General features: G+C 28.0%; 2 protein-coding genes across 4 annotated transcripts; one reads left to right on the forward strand and one right to left on the reverse strand.

The window, feature by feature from the left end:
* Window positions 1-11,211: 11,211 nt before the first annotated feature.
* Window positions 11,212-14,405, forward strand: LOC124935694. Of its 2 annotated transcripts, XM_047476112.1 has the most exons (4): window positions 11,212-11,438; window positions 11,637-13,545; window positions 13,631-13,829; window positions 14,161-14,405. In XM_047476112.1, the coding sequence occupies exons 2-4, from the start codon at window positions 11,680-11,682 to the stop codon at window positions 14,259-14,261; spliced, it is 2,166 nt and encodes a 721-aa protein (XP_047332068.1). In that variant the 5' UTR covers window positions 11,212-11,438; window positions 11,637-11,679; the 3' UTR covers window positions 14,262-14,405. The 2 variants fall into 2 exon arrangements, with proteins under 2 accessions (XP_047332068.1, XP_047332067.1); XM_047476111.1 differs by lacking the exon at window positions 14,161-14,405 and having other exon boundaries at window positions 13,631-14,074.
* On the reverse strand, window positions 14,373-15,535 carry LOC124935695. Of its 2 annotated transcripts, none has more exons than XM_047476114.1 (3): window positions 15,374-15,535; window positions 15,173-15,302; window positions 14,373-15,090 (listed from the first exon to the last, which is right to left on the reverse strand). In XM_047476114.1, the coding sequence occupies exons 1-3, from the start codon at window positions 15,410-15,412 to the stop codon at window positions 14,525-14,527; spliced, it is 735 nt and encodes a 244-aa protein (XP_047332070.1). In that variant the 5' UTR covers window positions 15,413-15,535; the 3' UTR covers window positions 14,373-14,524. The 2 variants fall into 2 exon arrangements, with proteins under 2 accessions (XP_047332070.1, XP_047332069.1); XM_047476113.1 differs by having other exon boundaries at window positions 14,373-15,093.
* Between the last annotated feature and the right edge of the window lie 1,088 nt (window positions 15,536-16,623).

Below are 16,623 nucleotides of genomic sequence, written 5' to 3' on the forward strand. Positions count from 1 at the left end.
GACGAATTGAACTTGTAACATTGGTCTTTGAAAAACTATTTTTTATAATTGTGAGAGTTCTTAACCACAATAAGTAATTTTCATTTTTTAATAAAATGTATGAAATATTACAAACATTATGAAAAGAAAAAGACATTTTTGTAGATTGGAAGAGACACATTCTTAATGAGCCTTAATCTTCGGGACATTGTCTCGTGCCTAGGCACAAATGAGATGGTCGGATGTACTAAGTCTATGTGAACAATTTCCCCCTGAAATTTGAGGAAGTTTGGATGGCCATGGAGTCGGAGAGTGGTTGCAAGATTTGCGTCACTTCAAAACTCGTGTGTTAGTTTGTTTGTTTGTTTTATTAATAAATTCAAATGTCAAATAATAATAATTTATCTGGTTTGGAAGAATAAAACCTATCCTAACATGTTTTTCTAATAAATAATTTCCCCTCTAATGACATATCTATTAAGAATGGTCTCTACATGAATTTATCTAGATAAAAAATATATCATTTATTTAAGGTTAATTAATTTAAAATATTTGTTTCTTCCAATCTTGTCTCTATCCTAAACTATCTTCATTTTCAACTAGGTGTTTTTTCTTCATTTCCTATTTTGCCCATCTAGGTTCATGAATCATATTCCAATATGGAAATTATGAACCATACCTTATTGTCTTTTATGAAAAATTAACTTATCATCTGTTAAATTAAATAATCTTATCATATAATTACATTATGCTTGCCAAAAGGGATGAGCAAAAACCAACCTTAAAAAGATTGAAAAAGAATAGAAAAAGAGAACAATAGTTACTTTACTCAGAGTTCTTTAAATGATAATCATTACAAATTTACACATTTATTTGTAAATATGTAACTTTAATTCGATTGGAATGATTATTTTTCTTATATCATTGTTAAATTGATAAATGGGCCTAACTAATTAAATAAAATTGAATTGTTTATGTTCTTAATTTTCACTCAAGAATTACAATTTTTCAATTTATTTTACTTATTAGGTTTATTTGTATTTTAGGTTCACATGGACCTGCGTTATTTATTAGGTTTATTTGTATTTAGGTTCACATGATCATGTGTAGGAATGGGACCAGACATAGTTACAATGTTATTATTATGTCGCGTTAAAGTTTTTGAATTTGAAATCCATTATTTTGTTCATACAACACCTTAATGTATACATTAATAAAATAAGGAGTTTCTTAATTAAAAAAGGAAATCAAACATATAAATTAAATCCCATTTTTTTTAAATTTTAAATCTAGTTAAAATACAAATTATACCTATCCATTTGGTGAGTTGATATCCAGTACACATGTAGTTTGAAAAAAATATACTTATTATTTTGATTATTAAACTATCGAAAATACTTAAAAATAAAATCACATATTGAGGGATATTATTGTAAGAATTTAGATAGAAGAAAACAAAATAATAGAAGGTGTAATATCCGGTGATATTTATTTTTATTGTTTGTGTAAAAATCTACCAACTAACATTTTACATTTTACCGTCTTAACTAATTTTTGATTCATATCATTTCTTCTAGTCTAACGACAATAAGAATAGATACAACCCTAAGTTCCTGGGTTCGAGTCTATTAGATGATAAATTACGCAATTGGTTAAATTGTTAAATGTGTTTACGGACTACATACTTAATTTGTTGTCCAATTTTTATCCTTTACTCTAGCCTAGCGGCAATAAGAGGTAAATATTCTCACCCTAAGGTCCTGAGTTCGAGCTTGTCAGTGGTGTGTTTGTGGGGTACACACTTAATCCGTTATCCCATGTTTGGGTTCTTTAAAAAGATAAACTACTTATATTAAATAATATTCAATGTAACAACAAAAAAAGTTAATAACATTAATAATATTTTGTCTTTCCAATAATATCCAATTTGGAATAAAATACTTATATTAAATAATATTCAATGTAACAAAAAAAATTTAATAATATTTAATGATATTTTGTCTTTCCAATAATATCCAATTTGTTTTCATTGGGTCATGATTGAACCAAGCCCACATACTACACTATCATTGGCCCATGGAAGGTTCTTATTTCTTTGTCTTAGGGTTCTTGTAAATCTTGTCCATTCAACTTGTCTAAATTCAATTCAATACAACTTTCATAATCTTGAGTTTAAATTTAGCTAGCTTTGTTAATTAATTATTTTCTTACAAAAACATAATATCCCAATTATATTATTTTCTAATATTTCATTCTCAACTCAATATAATAATAATAGGTAGATACCAATTTTATGCACAAAATTGGATTGGAAGAATGGGAAATAATAAGATTTGAGGGAGGTGTTAAATTTGTTTGTTAAGTTGCTTGACATTTTTTTTATAGTCAAATCTTCCCTTTTAAACAAGTATTATAATTAAAAATAAATAAAATAAAAGTAAACAAATATATTTATTTTTATTTATTTTGAATGATAAAAGTCTGTTTAAAATGTAAGATTTGGATATAATATATATAACAAATACGTGAATATGATATGACTGAGACAGTTGTGCGAAATTTTAATATGGTTAGAGATTTATGTAAAATTGAATAAATTTGACATTTTCATTCAACGTTATGCACAAAATTAACATTTATTCTCATAATTATTTTTGTTTAATGGTGGTGTTATACATGATGTTAAAAAAAAAGTGGTATATTGAGGAGTACAAAAACAAAAAAGAAGTTGCATGGTCAAGTAAAGCAAAATGCTCATAATAGATCGAATATCGGCCATCTTCTTTAACTATTAACTCTTTATGGCAAGAAAAGATGCAAAGGCCAAACAATTATAGGAGTGTCTTATAAAACTTTTATTTTTCTTGCTTTTTGCTTTATTATCAATTTTAACCTTTTTCTATGACATGTGTCATTTAAAAAAAATGAAAAGATATATATAAAACTCATTTCATATAAAAATAATTTAGTACAAGTTAGGTATATAATTTGTAATAAATTTAAAAGAAACAGGTTTAAAAAACAAAACAAAAAAGATCATTTAACCAATAAAAAATGAAGATAAAAATGAAATATCATATCTAATCATGAAGTTTCAATGCCCTAAAAAACTTGGGTAGTCTGAGAAATTAGAAGAGTAAGGGAATAGATAAATTTTAGGTACATCTCTGTATGGTAGTTTTCCGGTGATTTTCGAATGTAGTTAACTTTGTTACAAATTCGCATATGTTTTCCTAGCCTATTTTCCTTCTCAATGCACTTAATTTGACAATCAACCACTTTGCATTGAGCACAAATTGTATAGCATGACCAAATCACTCATATTAACAACATTTATGCAATTCATCCTAAACTTTCTCTTTCGAGACTCTATGTACATCATTGTTTTGTCAAAACTCAAACTTAATGCTCGAAGACACGTTTACGGTATTTGTTCTTCCTCCTTCTTAGAGCATATGGTTAGAATCTTTATTTATTTAAAGTATGTAATCTTAATACTCTATATAATGAATTGAAATAAATTATAGTTGTGGAAACTTACATGGATGGATCTATAATGAATAATGGTTCATTAAATCGTTCTTCAAATCTTTTGTCTATTGGATCTCCCAATTCTGGATATGGACCTGAATCAGAATGTCTGATGTGGGTGGGGTTTAGGGTTTGAACTCATTATTGATAGCTCTTGAATATTTTTTAGAGTGAACAAGTCTTCTACCTTTAGTCGGATGAGAGTAACATAATAGATAGTTATTTATATGGGTTAGAGACTTAGCCCTAATATAGTCTCTTACTATTCAGCTCATCAACAAAATAGTAATGATATTTATGTTTCTATACAAATATATCTTCATATTCATTATAAATGTCTAAACAAGTTAAACAATAAATCACTTTAGTTGGGCCTTAATTTTTATATGATAACAACTAATATACAATTACTAATTATTATATGTACGAAAATATTGAAATAAATTTAACATACTCTTATAAGATTCTTAACTGACTAAACCAATGCTGGATGATCTTACTCGTTCCCACCACGTGGTCAATACAAATATAGTTCAAAACACTCTAAACTTCAAAGATAATTTTTTTAGAACGTTGGATTTCGTTTCTCTTTTGGAAAACACACTTAACTATTTAATTAAGCACAAAATTTGTCACCTCTCTCAGTACTTGAAAGTGACTGAAAATATTCACAAGAAAGAAGAGTACATATGCAGAAACCACATTGTCTCCATTGTGGTATTATCCACTAGGGTGGAGTTGTTCTTATTGCTCTCATGATCAAAATTTCCCCATGTCATTAGCACACAAATGACAATCTAATAATATCGAAAAGTCTTATACCCCATTCATATATGCAAATAGCAAAAATGTTAATTCTACTTTGCTAATATAATATATGTAAATGTTGGAGAACTTCTATATTAGTCTAAAAAATCATATTATAAAACAATATTTCAATCATCACAAAGTTTCTATCTTATAGAATAGAAACCCTTTTTCTGAACATTTATAAATATATTCAAGAACTATGGTTTTTACATAATGGACAGCAAAACAATTCATTCCAATGTATAAAATATTTTTCTGTAACACCCTCCAAGTGGAAGGGCATCTTCAATCACTTTTTCGTCTATTTCTCGATCTTCAACCTCCATTGTAGGTTTGTTTTTGAACAATCTTATGTTCATTTCAATCAAAAAAATCTATCAAATAATAATCAATTGGACAATCAATAATCTCACATAATTCTCTCTCAAATTCCTTTCCCAATCATATAATAACGTATCATTACATCACTGAATGAAAAAGGAGAAAAGGTGATTAGAGAAAGAAAAAAGAGAAAAAATTTATTAATTTTTTCAAATCAGATTAGGACATGTAATTCTCCTAAATTTTCTCCCTAATCATTTTTTAAATAATAATTAGGAAATCATAGGAAGAATAATGATTCGAATTAATCTAAATTGAATTTTGTCCTATTATTGCAGAATGGTAATCATATTGTACATTGTCTCTACTAGCTGCAGAACCATATATATTTCAGAAGACAAATTATGTCGTTTTCTCAGGAACATTTATTATTCTTATTTTATTTTTAATTTTGGGTTGTTAAGTTATTTAAATAATCTTAATGGAATAATCTTAACCGAATAAATCTTATGAAAAGGAATGGTTATTAGAAAAGTTAATTATTTGGATAAAATAAATTTATAGATATTAATATATATATATATATATATATATATAATGATTTTTTTTTGTTTTCAAATTAATTGTAAAGTTCTCAAACTTAAAATTAAAATTTTATTTATTTATCATAGGAATGGAAGTCTTTAAATAGCTCATTGGCTTAAAAAGGGGAAATGTGAAGATAAAAAAATATTATATTTTTTATTTTTTCAGTTAATTAGATTAGATTACGACACATCATTTTATCTCATTGTTTTTTTTCAAAATTTCTTTTTATATAGTTTCTCATAAGTACTTAAATTAATGGTAATATTCAATAATCTTTTTTGGTAATATAAGAATGAAAAACTAGTCATTTCTCAAAGTCTTATAGAGGTCAATATATAAATAATGGATATAAAATACTACATCAACAAATAAATATGAAAATAAAAGAAGAAAATTATTTCCACAAAATTATAATTCTAATATTATTCCAAATAAAGTTTCATCTCCTAGCAAAAACATAAAAAGTTTCAAGGTAATTTAATTCAAATTTTGAAACAAACAAATTATTTTGATTTCAAATCAAGCTAAAAAAATCATTAATGGCTTGATTTGACATTTCCCAGAAAATAAAATTCAAATTATTATTCCAAAAAATAAGGTTTGAATTATAGGGCTTCTTCTCCTCTTGTTTGATCTTTGGGTTATTGGGGTTTTATCCGGGTTTTATCCCAAATAACCTTGTTTGATGAAATTAAGAAAAAACCAGTTTTTTATTTTTTATTTCGAAAAATACCCCTACTTCTTTTCTCCTCTCTCTCAATACATTTTAAAAATATATTAATTTAATTTATATTTAAATAAAATTTAAAATATAATATAATAAAATAAATATTAAAAATTATAGATATAATAATATTAACTTTTATTAATACATCAATTAAAATTAAAATAAATACTAATTTTATAATTATAATTTAAATATTATATAAGATAATATAGTATATTATAATTTTATTTATATTGTGTATTTATTTTTATTTAATATAATAACATAAAATTTTAAATGAAATAAATTTTATAATATAATAACCAAAAATCAAACAAATCTATTATAGTATTTATTTAGAAAAATAATTTAAAGTTAGTTTATACCAAAAAAAATAATAATAATAAATTTCTTTATAAATATTTAATTTAAATGAGATATATTTATAAATTAAATAATATTTTTTATTTAAATATATTTAACTTTATTTTCTAGTATAATTATTTATTAAAATAAATTTAAATTTTAAATGGTATATTAGATAATATAGTTGGTTAGAATTTTATTTATATTTTGAATTTATTTTTATTTAATATAATTAATATAATTTTTTTAAATGAAATAATTTATTAATTTAAATTATATAAAAATAAATTTTATAATGTAATAAAATAAATATAATATATATGTATATATTAATATTATTTTTTAATAATATAAAATAAAATATTTAATTAAAGGGTAATTTTGGTATTTTAATTTATAAAATGATTGATTTAATTTGGGATGTGATGGTTGGGTTTTGGGATAAAACCTGGGTTTTATCCAAATAACCCAAAGATCAAACGAGGCCTTTGGGTTTTTAAAAAAACCCAACCCAAATCAATTTTCAAATCAATCAATTCTCAACAATCACATCACTCAATTCATTAATCAAAATACTAAAATATCCTTTATTTTAAATTATTATTTTATTTATATATATCAATATCCTTTAAGTCTTTTTATCAAAAATAATCATCACCTCCTCAAAATCATCACCAATCATTATTTATTTTCTCCTTTTAGGTTTTTTTAAAAACTTAAATCCAAACAAGGCCATAATCTACAGCAAAACAAAATAATCAAATCATACTACAGAAACATACCATAATGGCTTGATTTGACAATTCCCAAACATTATCATCTAAATAAAGTTTGAAGGTAATCTAATTAAAAAAGAAATGAAAATATGAAACATGACACGTCATGTAAGGGTTAATTCAAAATTTTATTTAAAAAATAGACAATATAATCACTAAATATATTTGAAATTGAAATCAAGCTAAACTAACATAGGCCTTGTTCTTCCAAGATTTTTTATTTAATTTATACCAAATCAGTTTTCCAATCAATCATTTCTCACCAATCACATCACTCATTTCATTAACCAAAATACTAAAATACCCTCTATTTTAAATTATTATTTTTTATTTTATTTATATATATCAATACCCTTTAAGTCATTTTACCAAATATAATCATTACCTTCTCAAAATCATCAACCAATCATTACTTTTTTCTCCCTCTAGGTTATTCAAATAACCCCAATCCGAACAAGCCCATATATACCCATATAATGATATTATCTGAAAATTCTCCAAGATTATAATTCTAATGTTTGAATTGTAATCTAATTCAAAATCTATATCAATTTCAAAATTTCCCAAACTATATATTTCAATTTCAAATCAATCTAAATAGACTGAACAATATCATTTGTTTGATTTGGAATTGATTAAAAGTATTCATTTTCATTCTCTATTATCTATCTACTCACAAGTCACAAATAAAAAATTTAAGTATTTAATTAAAACAATATATTTAAGACCCCAGACAATGTGAACATTCAATTAAGTTAATTTCGAAAACAAAAAAATCAAGAACATTGGACAAAGGTACAATTCAATATAGCAAATTATGACATCTAAATAGAGATGAAAAGGAAAAACATAAAGAAAGTAATCACACCCATATATGTTGACATACAAGATATATAGACATTAATATATAGAAACTAAATCAAGTCATTATGTTTCATCAATTAAGAAAAACTATTGTGATGTAATAAACAACTTATGACATCAAGATAGACTCCTTCTTCTAACCTCTGTTCTAGGACTATAAATGAGTCAAGTCGGCTTGAGCTCGAGAACTCGAGTTCGACTTGATTAAGTATTTATTATCTCGTCTCGAACTCGAGCTCGAATGAGTTCACAAATTAAAGCTCGACTATACTATTTACCTATAAATTCGATTTGATTCGAAAAATTTGAACTAAAATTAAATTTTCAAATATTTGTATAGAAAAATATTTTTAATATAAAATATATTATTTATCATCCGACTCAAAAAAACTAGAACATGACATCGAACAAATATTATATGAGCTCGAGTTTAACACTATAGGCTTCCATCTATAGTCGTCTACTAGGTACCCATGGTTCACACTCACGTGCTTAAAGATTCAATCAACTCTACGTCGGATATGTTTGGAACAATACAATGTTCTCCCCGCATCCCCAAAACACGTTGCTTGCATTGGATGTCGTTGTCTTGGTTGTAGGTCCTTACGACTGATTGTTTTATTATGCATGGGAATATGGACCTATCTTGTTTTTCCAACTTTGTCACCACAAATTGCCTAAGAAAGAGTACTTAGGTATCGAAGTGTTTTTAGAGTTCTTTTTTTGGACGAAATAGTTATTCGATTGAAGACATTTAACAAACAAAAAAAAGATTAAGACAAGGGACCAGATAACAAATAATTTTAAAAACTAACTCCTTGAAAAAGCAAAAATTCGCTTCTAGCATTTCCTAAGATGTGAACCCATAACCTCAAAGTATGAAAGTGAGGGTGGATGTGCATCTCATCTAAAGGAGGAGACAAACTGCATACAATTGTTAGCCAACATACTTTCTTCTTGGTTGGTTGGCTGGGTGTGTGTATGCTTGTTGCATGAGGTTACTCGAATATTAAACGAATCGATTTGAACTCGACTCAAACATGGCCAAAATCAAATTCAAATCGAACTTTAATCAAAATGTTTGCAAACGACTAACAAACAACTTGATACATCTATCGCCCTATTCTAATCATCCAACTTATCATGGTTCAATATGGTTATATTATTCCAAATATTAAACATATATATATATATATATATATTTATATTCTAGTTTATTTTTACTTTTTTGACTATGTTTGTTGTGTTTACACTATACTGTTACCAACTCATATAAAATGCTTCAATAACCAATGTTAGTTGTATTAATCAAAAGTTATAGGACTATAATATATTATATTATAGCCACAAAAAAAAATTAATTGACCCACAGTTTAAGTCCAATGAAATAATTTTTGCAGTATATTAATGTTAAGTTGCATTTCTTATCATTAATTTAAAAAATATAATAAGATTCTCAACGTCTTCATAATTTTTTGTTTTAACTGAAGATAACTTTTATAATTCTTTCCTATTTTAATTTAAGATATTTTTACTGTGAATTAAACTTGAAACATTTTATTAATATTAAAAAAAATCTTCACATCTAACCTACCCTAAAATTAATAATAATTGGTCAATAAATGATTTATGTTCTTCCAAATTAATTGTATAATTAATTGTATAATTTTCCCTCCAAATTATTTAAAAGACAAATGGTAATATAGTTCCGAATAAAGACAAAATACAAAAGCAGTAAACTTTAGACTTTCAGAGCCCAATGGGCCCCCTTAGCGCCAGGGGAAGAAAACAGTGATTCAACCCAATCACGAGTTCTCTTCTCTCGTGACATCAGCATCCTTGGGTTGGGCCCACTTCTCGAGATTCGAACCAATCAAATGGCTATCAATCTAACCGTTTCGAATTCACTGTTTTTATTATTTACATTCACATTAAATAAAATATTTTATCAATATATTAATATCTTTTTATTTTTTTTCAAAAGAAAAAACTCATCACCACAAAATAAAATTACCATAGATCAATATTTTAAAATAAATTATTACCAACAAGCTCTTATCTATTTAATTGTATGTTTTTTAAATTTAATTATAATAAAAAATCACTTCATCAAATATTACATCAATAATCACTTAATTTATAAACAAAATTATTAAAAATTTAAAAATTATTTTAATTATATAATATCATTTTAAGTTTCTTTTAAAAAAATAACTTATTCCCACAAGATTACAATCAAAGAATACTTTCTAAATAAATAATTATCAACCATCTATTATATCATTAACTTTATATCTATTAATACCTTCGTGTAGTCCTTTTTATTTATTCAAATTAAGTTTAATTTCATATTTTTTGTTAGTAATAATTGATTTTAAAATATCAACGGAACAGTTTGATTAATAAATGGGTAATTCAAATAAAAATGTCTGAGATTCTTAATAAAAATATTTTCAAGTTTAAGTGAAGTTGTAATTATAAGTATCAAATTAGTTTATTAAATAAAATTAATTATTTTAGATTATAAACTCAATCAAATTAAGTATTTAAATTAAATTATTAAAATATTTATATTTAATATTTTTTTTTAGAAATAAAGTATATATAATTTAAAATACAATCATAATCAACCATTATTTTATACATTATATCATTCAAATCATTAATTAAAATATTTTTAATTTTTTCAAAACAAATTTTATCATTATGTATTAATAATTTATAAGTGAAAAAAACATACTACCAAACAAGCTCTAGTTTTATCCATTTAGGATCATAAACTTGATTATTTTATTACTATTACAGATTATATATGATTTTTATTTCCTAATATAAATTTAAACCATAGTTTATTTTCTATTTAAAAATTATTCTAAGATCATTTTATAAATGAATTAAAATACTTATTTCTCTCAAAATAAAAATGCATACCAACATATAAATGAATTTTAAAATATAGGATATAATAAATAAATAAATAATAATATAATAAAAAGGTAAATAAGAATAATGATGTGTTTTCTCTTTAATTGGATGGTTGATAATTAGTGCGTTGTGTTTTAATGAGTTTAATGAAAAAGTAATAATTTTAAATTAATCCTTAAAAAAGATAATAATAATAATAATAATAAAAAAAAAAAAAGCGTTTCGCCCATATATAAGTGGGTCCCAAAAATACTCCGCCACCTCCTTTCTCCATTATCCGCCGTCCGATCTTTCTCTCACACACACTAAAACACACACATGCGATATTAGTGGCATTTACAGAGTTCAGTGAAGCAGATTTCGCGGTATATTTCTCTCTCTAGGCTCTGCATATAGACCACCTTCTTCTTCTTCCTCGGCGCGTGCGAACTTCGAGGAATTATTGAACATATCTCCAGTTCTTGCAGGAATCCTTCCTACTTTCTTTTTCCCTTTTCAAATCTCTAAATTTCATCATTCCTGGTTCTTTATCAGACCGTAGATGACTGTTTCGTCTCAATGCAGCAGATCTGGTAAATGTTCTTCTCATTGTTCTTTATTTATCTTGTTTATTATCAATTTTGTTTCATCGATTAGGTTTTCAGATGATTTCTTGACATACGACGTTTCACCTTCTTGAGATAATTTTGATGTATTTAACGACTAATTTGAAGATAGTTCAGAATGCATGTAAATATGATTAACTATATGTTTATTATTGTATTCTGTAGGTTAATTTGTGAATTATAGTAAAAATTAAAACTTGTTAAAAAGATGGGGCATAATTTTCAAAGGAGTACAAAGATTCCAGATGTTATTGAGAAGAAGAAACATGTAAGCACAAGATGTAGAGAAACACAAACTTCAAAATATGGATTTGATCAAATCTATAAAAAGAACCATGAAGAAAGAGGGAGAAGGGTGCTATCATCATCGTCGAAAGATGAACTTGTGAAGCATATGTCGAATTTGCCTAGCTATCTGCAGCGAGACAATGTTAAGGATGATAAGAAGGCTTTGAATTTTGGTGTTCTTGATTGGGATAGGTTAGAGAAATGGAAGAAAAGTGAAAACTGTAATCAACTGAAGTGTAAACGAGATGTTTCTTTGTCGAGAGTGTCGTATACATCTACTGTTTCTGCTTCGATACAGAGTGAGACACGACAATGCGAAAAGGTTATCAAAGATGAGGATGCTGATACGATGAATAGCTTGGATTTGATTAAGAATTCTCAACGAATGCTTATGGTTACTCAAAGAAACATGGATAAGAAGAAGAGTTTGTCAGGAGGCAACAAGGGTTCTAGAGATATGAATACGAGATTTACTACTGCTGGCAATAGGGAAGGATCTAATAATGATCAGAAACAGGACTCGGGTGGTGGTCATAAAAGTATCGTTCTCTTGTTACCCAAACATTCTGCCAACCATAGTTCTGAATTGAAAGTGGGGAATCGGAAACATTATGCCAATACATTTATCTCTGAAGAGGTTTTTCCGAAGAAACAAAATTCCAAGTATCGACAGTCTCCCCTAGTTTCCCGCAGCAAGCTAGATGGTAGAAGGCACAATACTTCTTCCACTTGTCAGAAGATAGTTCCTGATCATGAACATTCAAATGTAATGAAAACACCTTCAAAAGAGGAATCAAATCATGTTTATGAGACTGCTCATTCATGTCCATTACCAGATGTCTCAAATGGTGAGGAGTTCAAAGAGGAATCAACTCCACTTTCAGAACCTGTTTCCGCCAAAAGGAGCCATGCATCGCCTAACAGACTATTCAGCCTCAGCCTTGGCAAGCTTAGTAGAAGTCTGAGTTATAAGGAGAGTAAAAGCAACGATCTTTCAGTTAGGTCTGGCCCGATAGCTTCCGAAAGCAGGACCAGCTGTCATACTAGAGCAAAGTCCAGTCCTTTAAGGAGGTTACTAGACCCTTTATTGAAACATTCAGATCAGTCCAGCAAGAATGTTCCGCCATTGGAAGGTACCTCTAACTCTAGTGAAATGGTTCTCGAAACGGTTAAAGCTCTTCTGCACGTTAGTTCTCGAAACGGGGCTCCTCTTTTTAAACTCGTTGTGGACAACAGCAGTGATATTATTGTCGCTATGAAAAGATTGCCTAATTCCATGAAGGATGATTGTTCCTGCGTTTATTCATTCTATTCTGTTCATGAAATTAAGAAGAAGAAGAGTGGTATCTGGTTAAATCAATGGAATAAAGAACGGAATTTTGGGTTTGGTTTTAATACCATTGGCCATATGAAGATTTCGAGGTTGGACGAAGAACTTTCAGTGAGGGAGTCAGTGCTGTATTCTGTCGATCCGAGCCTGTCAGATGAAGAAACTCCTGAACTGACTCCGAACAGGGAAGTTGCTGCTGTTATTACAAAGGAGGAATTGAGTGAAAATGAGCTCTTGAACAAGACGACTGTTGTTGTTTCTGCTGGCAGACATAGCTTGCCGAATAAAGGAGTTTTGTTACCGTTAGTTGATAGATGGAAAATGTGTGGGAAGTGTGATTGTGGCGGTTGGGATGTCGGCTGCCAACTTCGTATTCTTACGAGCAAGAACGAGGACAGGAGCTCCAAAGTTTATGGAGAATCTTTCAACCCTGACCATCTTAATCTTTTCCTTCAGGTATGATTTGGGTTTCTTAGATCTTGTTTGATGTATGATTTGACTTTCTTATCTAAGCATTTTGTTCTAATTGATATGCGCTCAGGGTGATAATACTTGCGAGATGAAACCAATCTTCAGCTTGTCAGCAATGAACAAGGGGGTTTACTCGGTTGAGTTTAGGAATTCGATCTCTTTGTTGCAGGCATTGTTCATATCAACTGCTGTCATAGGTGGTGGTGGTGGTAAAGGATTAAACGATTCATTTGAAGCAATCAATGTTTCGAAAGCTAAAGTTGCTGAAGATTTGTTATCGTCAAACGAGCTGGATGGGGCTAAACCGCGATGGATGACCCCAGCCAAGTACGTTCCTTCTCCACCGGCATCTCCTGTAGGAAGAGTTTAGTCGTATCTGTATCGTGTTCATATGTGTTGTTATTTAGGTTGTGTGGTCGTGATTAAAACTTGATTCACACGGTATTCCACTTGTCCCATACACACTTTTCACTCGGGGTCATAATGAGAATCTACGTTTAGTTTTTTTTTTCCATATTTCATCTCAATTCAAACCATTATTAACCTTTTGATACAAAAACTAAACCATTATCAATGTTTCGAAAGCTAAAGTTGCTGAAGATTTGTTATCGTCAAACGAGCTGGATGGGGCTAAACCGCGATGGATGACCCCAGCCAAGTACGTTCCTTCTCCACCGGCATCTCCTGTAGGAAGAGTTTAGTCGTATCTGTATCGTGTTCATATGTGTTGTTATTTAGGTTGTGTGGTCGTGATTAAAACTTGATTCACACGGTATTCCACTTGTCCCATACACACTTTTCACTCGGGGTCATAATGAGAATCTACGTTTAGTTTTTTTTTTCCATATTTCATCTCAATTCAAACCATTATTAACCTTTTGATACAAAAACTAGCACGAAGAAAGCAATCGAAATGTAGTACATACATACATCCAATACGGATTTGAATTGAATGAAACGAAAATCAGATATCGATATAAGAAGCATGGTGAATAGAAATGAACCATTGCCCGCCAATTCTCTCAAACACATTAGTCGCAAACTGTCTCCCCCAAGTCTTCCCTTTAGTCCTCACCATCTCAATGCAAGTAACATAACCCATATCGCCTCTAACATGAACTTGAACTTCTTTAGTATCAATCTTCAACGGGAAATCATAATCAGCCCAAACAAACTCCCAACTACCCATCACAAGATCATAACCCGATATCCCACTTACACCCGGGTGAACAACGCAAACATTGTCCCTCTTCGCCCAAAGAGCTTGCATTGCAGCCAAATCCCCGGTTCTAAACGAGTTATAGAATCTAGCATTTGCTGCTAAAACAGCTGCGACTGTATCTTCTTGGAGAATGCGGAGACGGTCTCTTAGTTTAGCTGCTTTGGCGTAGTCTTCTTCTTGTACTGCGATCTGGAGTTGGTGTTCGAGTGATTGTTCGTTTAGTAAGATGCTTTCGCCTGTGGTTGTGATTTCTTTGGAGTCTTCTTCACTCTTGACTTGTAACACTTGTAACGGTTTCCTTAGGAATGCTGCTGATGTAAACAGTGGATTGGATTGGATTGGATTAGGGTTACGAATTGAAAGAATGTGTAAGGAGATGGAAATGCTTACGGTGACGAATTCGTTTGAATTCAGGCGAGAAAGTAAGTTTGGTTGCGTTACTGAAACATTGTATGAGCTTAGAAGACGACGACGATGATGATGATGGAGAAATGAGACGAAGCTCCGATTGATACAAGGACTGTAAATATTTGATTAGGTTAGAATTGAAGGAAGGAAGGAATTGAATGGAGATTGGAATTGGAAACTTACATTGTAAGGTGAAGATGGACGATTAAGCTGAAGATTCATTGATGGAAAATGGAAGGAAATTCGCCGGAGAAGATGACTGAGGTTTTGGGGATCAGAAAGAGAGAGAAAGGTTTTATTTATTTTTTTGTAGTTGATTAAAATTAGGTTCAAATGGATCAGTGGATTGGGCCAATTACTTGGATCAAACTTTTTAGGTTCAAGAATCAAGATGATGATTTCATCTATTTATAGTCTAAAAAATAAAATAAATTAACACTGCTTTTAACAAATAAATAAAAATATTTATAATTTGTGTTAGTTAAACTACCTATCTGTTAATTGTATAAATCATGTTCTAATCATAAATTTGATTATATGTCTAATTGTTATTGATGCTTGAATTTTGTGTTATGAGATTTTCACCATAATTATTTTAGTTATTTAAAATTTTCATAAAAATTAATTTTATTTTTTTATTTAATTTATCACATTTGTATAAATTTTTTATTTCTTTTTTTTTTTTTTTAGATCTTTCAATATGTTTTCACATGTTACACATTTTTTAAGGCATTGAAACCATATTTAGAAGTTTTGAACATATATCTTGAAAATAAATACTCAATTTAAAATATAATTACGTTCAAATTTGTAGATCGTACACAATGTTTTGTCCTTATAAAAGTATTTAAAAAATAAAAAATAAAATCTATTTTTATTCAAAATTTTTCAAATTTTCCTTTATATTATACAATTTTTTAGCTACATAAACTAAATTTAACAAATAAAAATTCGTAAATCTCGAAAACAATACTTAATTTAATAAATTACGTCAAAACGTTTTTAAATATCATTCTATTTAAAAACGCGACAAATTAATTAAAAAAACAAAAATAATACGTTAATATAAAATAACACATATTTTTGTTCATTTGAGAAAAGTCTCAAATTACTAAAATTTTGATAAGAATCTCATGGATGAAAAAATAAAAAAAAAATCGACACCCAAATAGTTATGGTTACTTTGATATTGGAGAGCAATATTGGATATATCATGTATTTGGTGGATTTTGACCTTTTTTTTTTAATATTGGACATTATATATTGAGTAATTTATATTTAGAAATTTTGTAAACTAATTTTAAAATATAATATTAATTTCTTATTAAACTAAGATGAAAAATGTCAAATTGATACAACTTTAAAACAAAGATGTATATCATCGTTTTAATTAATATATTTTAAGTGGAAATTAAATTAATACAATTATTTAT

Source organism: Impatiens glandulifera, chromosome 4, assembly GCF_907164915.1.
Source record: "Impatiens glandulifera chromosome 4, dImpGla2.1, whole genome shotgun sequence".
In the NCBI taxonomy this organism is placed as follows: Eukaryota; Viridiplantae; Streptophyta; class Magnoliopsida; order Ericales; family Balsaminaceae; genus Impatiens; species Impatiens glandulifera.